Source organism: Carettochelys insculpta, chromosome 18, assembly GCF_033958435.1.
Source record: "Carettochelys insculpta isolate YL-2023 chromosome 18, ASM3395843v1, whole genome shotgun sequence".
NCBI classification, from domain to species: domain Eukaryota; kingdom Metazoa; phylum Chordata; order Testudines; family Carettochelyidae; genus Carettochelys; species Carettochelys insculpta.
Genome location: NC_134154.1, coordinates 27,619,663 through 27,634,968, shown reverse-complemented (window position 1 = coordinate 27,634,968; position 15,306 = coordinate 27,619,663). Strand labels below are relative to the sequence as shown.

The 15,306-nt window shown below is 47.8% G+C and overlaps 1 protein-coding gene across 3 annotated transcripts in view; it reads left to right on the top strand.

Moving 5' to 3' along the window:
* TMEM116 (transmembrane protein 116) overlaps positions 1 to 15,306 on the top strand; it is a 28,748-nt gene extending 13,442 nt beyond the window's left edge. For 2 of the 3 annotated variants that reach the window (XM_075012611.1, XM_075012613.1), the window contains exons 5-11: positions 725 to 829; positions 8,040 to 8,089; positions 10,375 to 10,458; positions 10,563 to 10,701; positions 11,935 to 12,079; positions 12,219 to 12,292; positions 14,660 to 15,306. In XM_075012611.1, the coding sequence (XP_074868712.1) occupies positions 725 to 829; positions 8,040 to 8,089; positions 10,375 to 10,458; positions 10,563 to 10,701; positions 11,935 to 12,079; positions 12,219 to 12,292; positions 14,660 to 14,860 (798 nt within the window). In that variant the 3' untranslated portion in view covers positions 14,861 to 15,306. The remainder of the gene's footprint in view (positions 1 to 724; positions 830 to 8,039; positions 8,090 to 10,374; positions 10,459 to 10,562; positions 10,702 to 11,934; positions 12,080 to 12,218; positions 12,293 to 14,659) is intronic. The other variant, XM_075012612.1, reaches the window with a different exon arrangement.

Below are 15,306 nucleotides of genomic sequence, written 5' to 3'. Positions count from 1 at the left end.
GTGTGCCTGCAGTTTCCTATAAACTGGGTTCATAGGGAGTGTTCTGATCCCAGCTCCACCCCTCGCCATAGGTGCCAACTCTGTGTGTGCTCTGGGACTGGTGCAGCCATGGAAAAAATAAAGAGGGTGCTCAGAGCCCACCGATGGCCCTACCAAGTGCTCCTGCCATCAGCTGTTCAGCTGTGTTCAGGAGGTGCTGGGAGGAGGAGGAAGAACAGGGGCAGGAAGAAGCAGGGCAAGGGGGTGGGAAGTGCCAGGGAGGGGTGGGGTTTGGGGGAGTGGGGGAAGGGTGGTGAGGCCTGGGGCAGTGGAGTTGAGCACAGCCTAGGAACTGATGAAGTTGGTGTCTGTGCCCCTCAGCTTAGCCCTTTAGTGGTGGGTTGCCTTCGTGAGCCCTGTGCTGCTCCAGGAGATTCTTCCCCAGCCCTTTGTGGCTCCTTTACCGCTGCTGGAGCAGCATAGGAGCTCAAGGGGAGGGCAAGAATCAGCCCCTTAATTTTTGGCATGGCCCGATTTTTGTATCGCGCTCGCTAGGCGTTTGTACCGCGCTCAGCGCTATGGGCTCCTCCTGAGGGCTGTCCCTGTAACACACTCAGGGCTGGTTTTTATAGCTTGTCGTTATGTCCAGGGATCTGGGTTCATTGGTGCTAAATGGAGCTGAGGTGCTCTAGAAAGTGCAAGTGATTGTTGATGGAGTCAAATACGGCCTCCTTTTATTTTTCAGATATTTTATGTAGCTTCCTTTCTGTACACTGTCAACTATACTTGGCACATGTACATGGATTTAAAGCTGAAATACAGTCAGAACCTGTACAGCATGTCCCCTCTGGTGAGTGATACTCTGACAGTTTTTCAAGCTATTTATTGTATGTTCAGAACTAATATTGTGCTCGGTGCTGTACAAACAAAAACCCAATGGCAACTTTTGCCATAAGACTCTCACAGTCAAGGGCCCTGATCTTGAAGCTGATTCTGTGTGAGCTAGAGCCTTGTGCTGAGGGTGGCCGACAGATTTGCTGGGCTGATGGTCAAGATGGGGAGGGGGGAGCTCCACACCAGAAGGGGAGGGACCTCAGGTGGAAGGAGAGTAGCTGGAGTTAGCCTCCCCCAGCCAACCCTTTAGTGCCACCTGGAGTGTGCCACCCAAGGCCACGATGGAGATTTATAGGACCCTGATCCCTTTAAAATTGCCAGGGCCTGCAGCAGCTGACCCCTTCCCCCCCTCCTGTTGGAGGGCCTGCCTTTGACCATAAAGAGCCATTGAAGTCAACGGGGGCTGCTTGAGGGTCTGCTTCTGCATTCTGATTTCCAGACTAGGCCTGAAAGTCCAAAACAGAGAAGACAAGTTGCACAGTAGGTCTCCAGGGGGAAAGAATAACTGGGAGAGCCAGATCCTCAGCTGATATCTAGCCCCGTAGTTCTCTTCAAGTCAGTAGAACCACACTGTTGACCACAGCAGAGCTTCTGTCCCTGAGCGGTTTATTATTGTCGCAAACCCACTTCGAGAGGACATTGCAGAAGAAAGAAACCTTTTGGTGGGAGCTGCAGGAAAGGGATGTGACTTATTCTGGGGAGGCCGTTGGGGCATGAGCATGGAAAAAGGCTCAGAGGTTGATCTTAGTGTCTCGATGCTTCAGTTTCCACACCTGCAAAATGGGAATCATACTGACTGAGTATCTTAGAGGAGTGAGGTAAAGGTCCACTCGTGGATGTCTGTGTATGGCTTTCAGAGCTTCAAGCGAGCAGTGTGATGGAAGTGAGTTGGCATTTAAAGTACTATTCAAATTTTGCGCGGGACAGATTAGCTCTGTGCAGAAGGGGGCCTTACCATCGTCATTAGCCTTTAAAAATAACTCTTCAAGATCAAGCGTAATCTCTGGGAGTGAAGGAACAAGGGCATGGTGCTCAGAAAAACACCCTTGGAGTACAAGCTAAACAAACACTTTGCACATCCTGTGACCAAATCTTTCTGAGCGGTTTCCTTGTTCACACCTGGTTGAATTCTGTCTCTCTGAGAATTCCTCTTGATATAGCGTTGCAGAACAGCAGGCTGTTTATACGCCTTATGCAACTCATCTCACTTAGCACACTGGCTACATTTCTGCATGTCATTCATCCAGTTGAAAAGTCGCACGGATTTCATCCTGCAAGCAGAGTTAAATTCCTCCGATGTTCCCCATTTTGTATGCCTGCTGGGCAGCAGCAGATGCGACAGATGAAAATGCACTTTTGAGAACTTCTGCTCTTCGATGCTGGATCACCTCACAAGGGCAATATTTTCCTGTCTTTACTTCATTCAGATCCAAATTTCTTTTCAGATATTTTATTTCTGATGATGAGTATTGTGACTTGAGACCACTTCTAATCCTTCTGTGCTCAGCTGTCACTTCTTTCTTTATTGGAGATTTAGGTTCATTCCACCTAGGGAACTCCAGTACCAATACTTCATCTTAACCTCAGGACCTCTTTTGCCTAAAACCAGCGAGAGCTCCATCTTCTCCCTTCTTCCCTACCACAGGCTTCTGAAAGAGACAGCCTCAGAAGATATGACATATCCAGGACACAATCTAGACTAATAAACCCCAGTGTTACCCCCTCTCTCTAACTGGGAGGCCCTTTTACACTGGATTGCTGTGGTAGTGACCTCTCTTAATCTGCGCACTCACAGCCTCTAGCGTGGATATTAGTTCCAGTTATATTGGGCATGCTGCAGTCAGCCACTGTTGATTTACACTGTGAGCGGTGGCTCCTGGAAAGAGAGGCCTCGGGGGCAATGGCCATGTGCCCCTTTTCAAGCCCACTTGATCTCAAGCCCCTCACCTCCCTGCCCTTGTTCCGGCCCTGCCTCCCGTCCACCCTTGCTCTGCTCCTTGCTGTCCCTGCCCACTTCTTCCAGAAGCACCACACCAGTTCTGTTGAGGAGGGGGCCAAGGGACTGTTGTGTGTGTGTTCATGTGACCCCAGTGCATCCTTCTCTCCACATTTGCGCCTGACTGCAAAGCAACCTCAGCTAACTTCCAGTCTCAGACTTTCCCCAGAAATATATGTCTCGTACTGCCTGGCTGTCCCCCAGATAATGCACGCTCATATGTAGTCCATCCCTCTCGTCATAGAAGACGATATATGCAAATCCTATTGTCCCAAACATGTCAACTCAACCACACTGGTTTAGATAAATCAAGTTCCTTAACTGCAAAGAGAGATATTTTAAGTGTATACAAGTAATGAGTCAGAAAAGTCAGAAATGTTTACAGGAAAATAAAAGTCAAATGCGGCTTACGCCGAACTTCACAAATAAGAATGAATGCAAAGCCGCCTCTCTGAACATGCTCCTCGGCAGTCCTGCTGGCTGAACTTCTTTCATCCAGGATCCCTCCCCCAGTCTAATCCTGCTTCCTTTGTTCTTTGGGTGTGGTGGATACTGTGGGCGGAGAGAAAAGGAGACACCATTTGGGGGCGCTGCTCTCCCTTCTTCCAGTCCTTTCCTTTGTTGAAGAAGCATCTCCAGCTGAGGTTCAGGAGACAAAACATCTGTGTGGACAAGCAGCGGGGCTAACCTCTACTGCAGACCAAGGGGCAAGGTGGGAGGGCCCCGACTCCATGCCTCCGGAAGGGGCAGGACCAAGGGTGGAAGCAGCTAGGCCTCGGGGAGTCAGCCCTTAGCACCGCCTGCCTCAGAGATGCACGGAATGGCAGAGCAGCACTGCTGCAGTGTTTGAGTGGCCTGGAGCTCTGGCTGCCACACCAGCTGGACCATTGCCCTTTGAAAGGCTGGGCCCTATGCAACTGGCCCCTCAGCCCGGCCCTGTCGGCAGGCCTGTGGACAAGAACCCTGTGCTGTTTCTTTGTTAGGATGGAGATTTTTCACCCAAACCTTCTTTCCTGCCAAAGAATGAGCAAGTCTGAGACATCGGGCTGTCCTCTGTCTCTGAGGAACTGGTTTGGCCGCTCCCCAGACTTGGCACCTTTCTTGGTAACACCCTGCAGTGAAATCTTATAACTTTACATACAGTGTTGCCGTCATACCTCAGAAAGCATACTTGCACAAAGAGTGTTATGAGAATGTTCCGGGGTGAATGCAGGTTGAACCGTTCTCATGTGGCACCTTTTAGGACCTGACCAGTGCCGGACAAGAGAATTTGCCGATCTGCAGGAGATCAGTGTTGTCTAGCAGCATTACCAACATTTCCACTGCTTACTGGGCTCTTAGAAGAGATTTAGGGAGAAATTACAACTAAAGAACAGCACAGAACACTGAGAACCAAGGCTGTTGGCTGCAAATAAGTTTTATGGGGCCATGGGAAACTTGGTCATACCCATGATAAGCGGTCGTCCGGCTAACTAAAATGTGGAGAGATTCAACCTGTATAAGGGTACAGACAGCCATACCTTCCTCATAACAAAGCTGCAAGAGGGGTTGTCACTGGTGTCTGAGACAGCCAGCCAGCCAGAGGTCTCCTTCCTGGACAGGGCATCTGCCATGTTTTTCTTAATCATTTATAGGCACAATTTCTATATCCAATTCTTGGTGTATCAGGTGCCAGCATAGAAGCTTGGAATTTGAGTTTCTAGTTTTGTTTAACCAGATGGTGAATGATCTGTTAGGACCCTGAACTTTCTGTTAAAAAAAGTAGACCTTTAATTGCTTGACTGCCCATGCTATAGCGTAGCATTTCTTTTTCTGTTCAGTGGGTGTCAATTCTTTCCTTATAAAGCAATTAGGTGCTTCTTGTTGTTCTCCCCTTTGCATCAGCACAGCACCTAAACCCATGCCGCTGCATATGCACGTGGGTCATATGTTTTGTCAAAATCTGGTCTAGTTAGAACAGGCTTTTAGACAGGCTTTACTGTACCTTATCAAGCCCTTCCTGGCATGCCTTTGTCCAAATGACCTTCCTGGGTTTTGTCTTTTTATATAGATCAGTGGCTGCCAAATACAAAGTCACTGAACCTGCACGCAAATCTTCTGTAATAGTTTGCCAGACCTATGAAAGATTGGACCTGTTTCATGATGTGAGGTGGAGGCCAACTTATAATGGCTTCACCTTTTAAGGTATCAGAGGATATTTGACCTCCCTGTATCTCATGTACCAAGTAAGGCTGTCCATTGTACACAAAGAGGCTTTTGTGGGTTGGCCTGTCTCTTTGAATTTTGGCAGCACAATTTCCAAGATTTCTAAAATCCAACCTATGCAATTCAGGAGGAATTGGAAAGCTGTATAAATCAGCTTTCTGAAATTCAGAATATTGCAAAGGTTGCTGAATGAGCATTTCATTAAAGTACCTTCAAAACTTTACCAACCAGCTTTGCAATCCGTGTGGGGACTTTCCTCAGGCATGTAATGAACCAGATGCACCACTAATTCTTTCCATCCCTGGGCAGAATAAATGTTGTTATGTGCCCCAAGGCATGTGCCGATGTGCACCACAATTAGAAACACATGCTGCCAGCTGGGGGTGACTCTGGGCACTCTGCTAATCAGCTGGGTGGCACCTGACTCTCTCTTGAGTGGCTGACCAAGCACTCAGCTTACAGGGAACACTGGGCCTGCCCTTCCCCACACTGCTCTCAGGCTGCACTGCAGTGAGGCGCTTCTGAAGCAACAGGCAGAAGGGTGTGAAACAGGGGCAGAGAAGGGCAGAAGCAGAGCTAGGGCAGGAAAGGGAGGGGCATGTGGCTGCTGACCTCGTTCCCCCCCCCCCCCCCCGGAATTCTCTCACCATTTGAGATTGTTACGAATCTCACGTAGTGTTTAAAAAGTGGAGAGGTATTTACCTTGAGGGATTTTTTTGGCCACCATCCCCAATAGCTCCATCTTGTCTCTCCTTCCCTGCCCACCTGCTTCTGAAAAGGCAGGCTGAGGAGGTATGGCATGATCTGGACTGATGGAGAGCTGAGTCACTTCAGCTCTCTAACCTGAGGTGCTTGTACTCGGCTAGTGTAAACACAGCCTAACTAGAAAGTGACATCTTATAACTTTACACACACTGTTGCCACATACATTTTTTCAGGCTGTTATAGACTAATGCGTTATGAGTTTTCCACTGAGCTCTGACAAGACAGAATTGCGAAAGGGTTATTCTAGTGTGCAAGGGATGAATACAGGAAAGAGGAAGGAGAGATGCCAGTTAAATGCCTGATCCTAAAGGGGAAGGCACACTGTGCAAATGTATTCATGGTTATGGGCCTCAGCTTTCCCAGCTATAAAATGGGAATGCCGATCACATCTCACTCCACAAGGGTGCTGTGACCCTCATGTGCTTTTAGATCCTCAGAAGGAAGGAGTGCAGGATTTGCAAAATATTATTCAAACCGCTGCTCCTATAGGAGGATTTTTATTTGTACTACTGCTTTCCCGTGTCTACAGCACAGGGCTACATTGTGTTTTTGCAGAGTGGGACAGTTCTGCACTTTCCTAAAGACAGATTGGAGCCAGCTGCCACGAGACATTCCTAATGAGCAAAATCTCCAAAAGCCAGAACTGTTTGTGCTTGCCTTCCAAGCGCTTCTGCAGAAAGGTGCCAAGTTATGCTGTACAAAAACAAATAACCTACACGCAAAGATCTCATCGGGATCTGGAAACTGGGATCCCCTAGCTTTGGAGGAGGTGCAATTCAATGCCCTCGGCTGGGGAGAAGCAGCTACACACACACCCAAGTTAATTTCTATTGCACCCTGAGTTGTGCACCCTCCAGTTTCACTCAATATAAAAGTTCTTTCCCATGATCCTACAGTGGAAAAATACCTCTATATCTTGTAAGCATGGCCAAAGAAAGGTGTGACCTAGTGAGCTGAACACAGTACCGAGAGCCATTTCAAATATTTACGTACCTGAGAATTCTGATATGGAGATTAGTGAATGTTGAAAGCATTTTGATCTTATAAAGGTCTTGAAGTCTTATTATTCGTAACTTCCTTCTGTCTTGGGCAGGTACGCAGTCATAGGAATAAAAGGATATTTGGATGAGAGTATGCTGAGTATTAGAAAGTGACTCATTCCCCAAAGGAGGAAAATATTTGTCCACATATGATGAGCAACTCTAATTTGTTTTCTGGCACTTTGCATGGATTCTTACACTAAAGTTCATTACAGCTTCTGGTAAACCTAAGCCCTGAGCTGTCTCTGGAACACCAGTCATCTATTCGGTGTCTTCCTAAGGAGAACAGTGTCAAATCTAAATATGCTTCTCTGGCTTGTCCTTTCCTTCATGTAACGTGGTACACTGACACAAGGGTGGAAGGAAATACATGTGTTGTTAAGTCTGTGAAAGTTGGTGGAACAAAATTGCTATTGATTTCACTAGGGCCATGATTTAGTCCTGTGAATGAATACTTGAGGATGTGGTTTGTAAGCCAGAAGGGTGAAAGGCTGGGCCTGGAGGAGTTAAAAAATCAACTAAGGCAGGAAATGCAGGAAACTTTAAAACAAAGAAGTCCTCAGCTCTGATTGTGGTTTTCCCCGCCATCTGCTTCTCTCCTTCAGGCTACAGTCACTGGTACAATTGACGACCATTTACAGATGTGTATTTTAAATTATTATTTATGTTACTGGCCTCTGACTTTAGCCCATTTTCTCTGCAGGGTTTTTCAAAGCAGTTAGAGTTCTCTGCCAGGCACACAGTGATAGCCCCCTCCTCAATGGGTTTCCTGGAGTGGGAATCATTCGTGGAATGGATTGCAGGAGTTGCTGTGAGGGACTAATGCTCTCAGCAAGCCAGCATGTTGGCTGACCTTTAAATTTGCCCTAGTAATCTGGTGTTTTCCCTCCAGTAATTTCTCCAAACTACCATTGCCAGCCCTCCAGGATGGTCGTGGAATCTCCAAGAATTTAAAGATGTCATGCAATGGAATCTCCAGGAACGCATCCAGCCAAAATTGGCAACTGGACATCAAGGCTGGTGCTGTAGCCCTACTGAGAATTCATGCACTGAGCTATTCAGAACACCTGCTTTGTTGAGCCTAGCTGAAACGTAACTAAATGAGGCTTGCACTGAAATATAAGGCGTGATCATGTAACTAAGCTTTTTCGTCTTTCCAGGTTTTAGATTACGCAAATTTCATTGGCCGAATAGCAACCATTTTGTCCAGGTAGGCTGTAGTTGCTTTGATATTGTTAGAGGTTTACAGTAAACTCAAGTGCTCTAAACCAGTGGTTCTCAAACTTTGTGGCTCACAGCCCACCCTACTCAAAGCAAACCTTTCTGTGGACAACCAGCCAACCACCCATGATGACAAAATGCATATACTTGTCTCTAAATACCTTACATACTAAATCATTCATTTTAGGTGACTTGAGCATAAAACATAAATGCACATCTATGACATAAGCGGGTGTATATTTAGATATTATTGCGTATATAATGGTAATATCCCAAACTTCATTTTAAATCAAGTAAAATATTAATTTGTGTCCAAAACTAAAGGTTTCAACATTGTCTTTATTTACAACAGGGGTGGGGAACCTTTTTTGGCCCAGGGAACACTGACCCACAGAAAATCAGTCAGGGGCTGTACAAAGGTGAGAAGCAAAAAACAAACAAACAAAAAAATCCCAACCCTCACTGGGCCACCTCACTCCCCTTGTGCTCCAGCCCCACAGGTCGGGGGGTGGGATCCTGAGCCCATGGCTCACTTGCAAGAGGGTTGTTGACCATTGTTCCGCAGACCACACTTTGAGAACCGCTGCTTTAGACCCAAACTTTTCTTTATTTAGAAACAATTCTTATTAAAATCTGATTGTGTATCTGATGACTTGGTAATTATGGTACCCTTGGCTGACAAAACTCACAGTGCCAGAGCCTCAGCTGTAAATTGTTTGATCTCCAGTCAAGTTAGCTGTGATGACTCAGGCTGCAATGAGTCAACTTTATATGCACATGAGAGCGTGTGTGTGTGTATCCATACACTTCTTCTCTCTAGCACATGGAGCGAGGACTTTGTGTGTGTCATTAAGCCCATATTGTCAATATAGTGAAGATTCCCCTTTTGTAGGATCAAGGTTGTAGTTTCACTGTCACCGTGACATTCAAGCAGCCCTGGTGTGCAGCATGGTGACAGCCACAAAGTCTGGGGTGGACATAAAACAGTTACTGGAGTCCGGGGGTGGGCAAGCTACAAACTGCAGCCCACCTCAGGCACAGAGCAGCCAGCTGCTGCTTTAAGTGGCTTCCTGCTCCATGTCGCTCTCTGCGCTGGATGCTGGGAGGGAGGGGGAGGCTTCACATGCTGCTCCCGCCCCCTTGTAACTTATCTTGGCTCCTGTTGGCTGGTTTCTGATCAATAGGCGTTGCGAGATTTTTGCTGGTGGGGTGTGGGAGCAGTGTGCCAAACCTCCCCCACCCCTCCAATGTCTGGAGCAGAGCGCTACATGGAGCAGGCAGCAGTTTTGAGTGGTCTGGGGCTGCAGCAGGCAGAGAGCTGTCCTCAGAGGCCTGATGGCCAGGAGCTGCCTAGGTGAGTTACCTGGCCAGAGCCTGCCTCCGGCACCCAGCCCTCTGTTCCCCCCATTCCTGCCCTCCTACCCCACGTAACTCATACTCTCTTTCCCCCGTACCCATGCCCCCTCCCAGACCATGCACCCAATCCCCTGCCCTAGGTTACAACCTAAACCTTTGCACCCCAGTCCCCTCCCCCAGGTCACAATTCCCTCCTTCACCCAAACTCCCTTACACCCCCTGCATCACAATCTCTTACTCCAACCTCCCACCTACACCCGACCTCCATCCCAGACCCCCCACCTCCTCTGTTCATATCGTGGAAGAGTGCGGCCCTTGACCACGTACCAAAGTCTTAAAGTGCCCTCCCATCAAAAATGACTGCCCTCCCCAGCTGTTGTCCCTTGCCGACCTTAGGAGGGTTACTCAATACTTTTACAATTCTTTGTATACATAAGGTATTACTGATACTAGAAGTGGTCTCTTGAGATGAAAATCCTTTTGAGGTGATCAATAACAGAAACTGAAAATAGATTGAGACAAACTCTGTTCTCAGCCAACCAGATACAATTCCTGCCATTGTAATCATCTGAGGCCAGTGTTTCCTGTAAGCAGAGTGCTTGGGCAGCCACCCAGGAGAGATTCAGCTACCGCCCAGCTGATGAGTAGAGCAGCCACACTGGCAGCAAGTGTTTCTATGTGTGGTGGACATAACAAAATTTATTCCACCCGTGGATGGAAAAAATGAGAGGGAATGCTGCCTGTGACCCGTACCATGTGCCTCTCAGAAGCTGTTGCCTCTAACATTTGAGTGCTAGACAGCTACTCTTTCAGGATCTGTTCAACTAAAGCAAAACAATAACTCAGTAGTGGTAGAGGAGAGGGCAAGAATAGGAGGGTGTTTGTTGTAACTGAGCTATTGTCATTTTCTCCCCTCAGCTTGATCCCTTTCCTCTTAATGGTTCCTGTGTTTTGTGTGGGCAACAGCCGTGAGTGCTACCAGAACTTCAGCCAGAAACACGGGTAAGCTGTGCCCGACCTATGAAAGCGCCCTGCTTCCTCGGAGATGGAGGAGAGGCATCCCCAGAAGCAAGTGCTCAGGCTGTCTGTCCCCTTTCTGACTGCAGGTGTCTCCTGATGCACACAGAAACGGTCATGCTTACTGGCCAACTGCAAAACCACGGCAGTGCTGTTTGTGCTGTGATGTATTTCTATGGCATTGGAGTCTTCCTCGTCGCCTTCTTCATCAGCTTCATTGCCATTATGGTAAGAAACGTTATCCTTGGGCTTCAGACCAAGAGCTGCAGGTGCCAAGGATGGGAGTGACTGACGTGTGGAGAGCTTCCCATTCCAGTGATCCCTAAGCCGCTTTACAATCACGTCAGCAGTCTCTACATTTACCCTCTCGAGCAGAGGAGCCTGGGCAGTGCCACTATGCCTCTCCTGCCTCAGTTTCTCTATCTGTAAAATGAGGCTGTAAAATGACTTTGTGAAGCATGTTGAGATCTGCTGATGATAAGCTCTATATAAGAGGGAGGCGTTGTTGTTATTACTTGGGGCCAGGCCTTTGTTTGACCAGGTCAGAATTATAAAGGCATTTTCCTTTTCTTTCTCCTATTCTCCTCTGACAATGGTACTATTAATCCCCTGCCAGGAGCTGTTATAAACTGATGCTGGTTTTTGTGTGTGATGTACTTAGTTGTCAGCCTATGGGGCAGATTATAAACTGATGAAATAAATACACGTTTCATTTTGTTTGTGCGCCTGTCCCTTTCCCTTTCCGTTTCCCTTTCCTACTGGCTATCTATAGATGCTCCATCCGAAAAACATAGCACATTGTGGGCACACAAATGATTCCACCCACCCACCTCTTAAATGCCCCCGGCTCTGAGGTGGATGGGAGCAACTGTTTAACAGCCACAACATTGTACAACAGGGCAAGGCAGGAAGTGTAGAAGAATACTAACTCCAACTGCAGATACAGGCCGAATGTATCATTTAGAATTGGGCTGAGATCCCAAGACTGACACATGTCCCAGAGGGTATTTAACGACCACAGGTGGTCAAGACTTCAATTTTGCAGCTCATACAAAAGAGGGATCATTTGTTTTAAAACATGGAGTGATTCATTGTTTCCTGGAGTCCAGCCATATGAGCTAGAATACAAATCATAACTGGAATCAGCTCTCTTTCATTAAAATATAAATCACCCACTACCTTTCTCATCAAGGAGTTATGACGTTATTTGGCCATTATACTTACTTCAGAAGTGTGCTACTGGCCGCTGCTGAGCTCAGGATACATGGACACTGGCTCTGCACTGACACTCCAGTGTCTCTTCTGCAGCTATTTAGTTTAAATAAGTACCACATGAAGACCAACCAAACAGTATAATTCCTCTGCATGGCTTTGATGCACTAGATTTCTGAAATCAGCCTGTATACGAGACATAATGAATCATACAGTTGCCTTCCAGTTATTGTGCATTTTCTTTTCTAGGTTCTTCTCGTTAAAGCCCGAGCTTTGTACAAAAGGTTCATAAACGCAACAGGATTCCTGGGGGATCAGCAGTGGGCAATGATAAAGATAGTGGAACAGCGAGTGGTTTTCTACCCTATTGCTTTCTTCTGTTGTTGGGGCCCAGGTGAGCAGAGAGCTGAGTTACTTCTGCCACGTTCTAAAGCTTGTGTTCTGGCCAGAAGGTGGCAGGGGGTGGTGGGAAGGAGTAACGGTGACTGGAAAAGAATATGAAATAACATCATTGTATCAATCCCTTTTCATAGCCGTTCTCCTCGGAATCTTGAAGTTGATTGTTTCAGTGGACAGCAGAATCTACGTGGCTCTTTATATTCTACAGGTAAAACCCTCCAGTATGAAACCTCTCAGAACTTGTCTTCTCTCCTGTGTCAGTCTTGTGAGCTTATGATTGGTTCTGTACTCCAACACGAAATGTACAATCAGCTTCCACCCACCCAGACAGTGGCTAGCTGAGCTTGTGTCTGATTTATGGATGGAACTGAGGAAGGCTCATTGTAGTCACCTTTTTGTTTGTTGTTTACATACTTTATAAGTCTAGAACCAAAATAAGAAGGAGCTGGTTTCCTTGCCCTACGCCAGCTTCAAGGACTGGAAACACTTTGGGTGTGTGTACACAGCAAAGTTATTTCAGAATAACAGCCGCTATTCCAAAATAACTTTGTGAGCGTTTACACACTGCAACTGCTATTTCAAAATAGCAGATGGCTTAGATCAGGTTAGATAAAAATTCTACAAGGAATAGAGCAAGTTAGTTTTCATAGCACTTTTCTTCCCCTTAGTATTCCCTAAAGCACTTTGCAAGTTTGTTACTGATACACAAAGTATATCTGAGGATAATTTCCCCTCCACTGAATGACAGCTCACCCTGAAGTAGAACCCAACAGCTATTTCCTAGCTCAGAACATCCACCACACTGCAGCTGAGGTTGGGCAGACGTGAAAAATCTGTCTCCACCTGAAAGTGCAGAGAAAATGCTGGAAGAGAAAATAAGTGCCCTGATATTGGGCCAAGAGATCAGAGTTAACAGTCGCACTTTGGAGAAAAGAACCAATGGGATTTTTAGAACCAGGAGTGATAAAGGTCCTAGCTGGTATCTCACTCAAAAGAGCAAGTCCAGCTGCATGTGTTCCCCCGGCAACACACGGGGCTCAGTACTGCCTCTGAGGGAAGAGGAATCAGCTACAGAACTGTAAATTTCACTTCTGGGGGCAGCCTGTGGCTCCCTCGTCTAAGATTCCATTGCATGTGGAGAGTGCTCAAGGTGGAACGGCTGCAGGCAGATTTTGAAACTGGCCTTTACCGTGGCACCTCTGTAAGGTTCCGGATGGTTGCTAACAAGCATCTGCTGTGGAACGGAGTTTCTGATGAGCTCGCTGTGCCCATGACGGTTGTGGGCTGAGCTCCCCACGCGGTGCGGCTGTGCAGCTTCCCTTGAAGCCCCATGCAGGAGCTCAGGGCTGCAGTGGGGAGAGATCTCTCCCAGCCCCAAATCTGTCAGGGCTGGTGGGGAGGAGACCACCTCACTTTGCCAGTTCCAGCAATGAGCTGCCATGACTGGCGGGAAAGGGCCCCTCTTCACTGTCCCCGGCAGAGAGCCACCCAGCTAAGTGCACGCCCCAACTCCCTGCCCTACCTTGAGCCCCCCTGCCTTGAGCACCCTCCTGCTCCACAAAGCCTTCATTCCCCAGCCCCACCCCAAAGTCCATCCCCCAAATCTGTACCCCCCATCTGCATCCTAAACCCCTTCTCTGGCCCCCACAAGTTCCTATCCCCTCCTACACCCCAGCCCAGAGCCTGTACTCCCTCCTGTGCATCAACCTCCTGCCCTGAACCACTCCCCTAACCCCCAGCCCTACCCTAGGAGCCTGCACTCAGCCAGAGCCCTCGCACTCCTGTGCCCCAGACCCAAGCACTCCCTCCCACACTCAAACCCTTGGCCCCAGTCCCGCCACGTGTATTTCGTTATGTGGTGTGTTGCGCATCCCCTCCACGCCTGACATCACCTCCACATTGCTGCACATAAGCAAATTCATTGCGCTCACAGGCAGTGTTCTCTGTAAGCTGAAAGCCTGAGCAGCCACTCGGGAGAAATTCATATGCCACCCAGCTGATTAACAGCATGCCCACAGCCACCACAGTGTTTCTATGGTAGTGCACATCGGCATGTGTCTTGGAGCACATAACAAAACTTGTTCCACACATGGATGGGAAAAATTAGAGGGAATACTGCTTGTGGTCACAGTCTTTGAGGGCTCTTTGGAAACAGGGCAGGAAGGACCCTGCACTGATTCCAAAGGGTACGTGTCTGTGTGCTGAAGCACACACAGTGTGATCTGAAGTCAGTGGGAACTCTTCCTCTAACTTCAGTGGGCTTTGGATCAGGACCTCTGTGATTACATCCTGATGGGGCTGTAAACACTTGTTCTAAGCTCAAGGCAATGCATGTAACCCGTTTATTAGGTCATGGGACCTTTCGTGAGTAAAACCCCCTTCATCAGATGGATGGGATGTGTATCCCCAGCGTGGGTAACTGAATCTAGGAACAGAATGGTAGTGCTGAGCCCAGACCAGAGCCTAGCCCCATGAGCAAGACAAAACACAGGGACCAGAAATTAATCTGCACAGTGGACGGTTTCAAATCTGTGCTGTCTGAGAGGAGGGATTTATGCTCTGGGTTCTCTCCTAGGCTCTAACAGCAGCTTCCCAGGGGCTACTAAACTGCATCGTTTATGGGTGGACCCAGCACATGTTCCGCCGCATGAAACGCAAAGCATGCCGTGACGTCGACACACAGACGCCTCTCTTACGGTCACAGAAGAAGCACTATGCCAGCACTGCTCCCACCAGCCCCCCAGCAGCAGCTGTGGCTACGTCCACGGTGTTGTGACAGTGCTCTGCCCAGCAAAGAAGGAAGGACAGCACGTGGCTCCTCAACCTGGGCCCAGTCGTATCTGAGAGACATCAGATGGATCCATTCTGCCGACCTTCTTCTGAACTGTTTTGTCAGTATGAGGCATGCAGATTAGGGTGATGCTTCAAAACCCTGAGTACATCCAGGTGGAGCTCAGCTGTTTCCAGTAAAGAGCCTTATTTATTTTATAGACTTTTATGGATTTGTAATGGGTTGTTTTACCATCGTAAGCCATTTTTGCGCCATCATTTCCTTACGAAATCATCTTCAGGAGTTGCTGGGGATTGTACGTCAGAGATCCTTCACAACTCTCAAACAGCCTTTCTCATCAGGATAGGTGACCAGGAAGCGTTTTTCTGAGCTCAGTGATGATCAGATATTTGTAATTACAATTGAACAATAAAGACAAGGTGACTATTTAT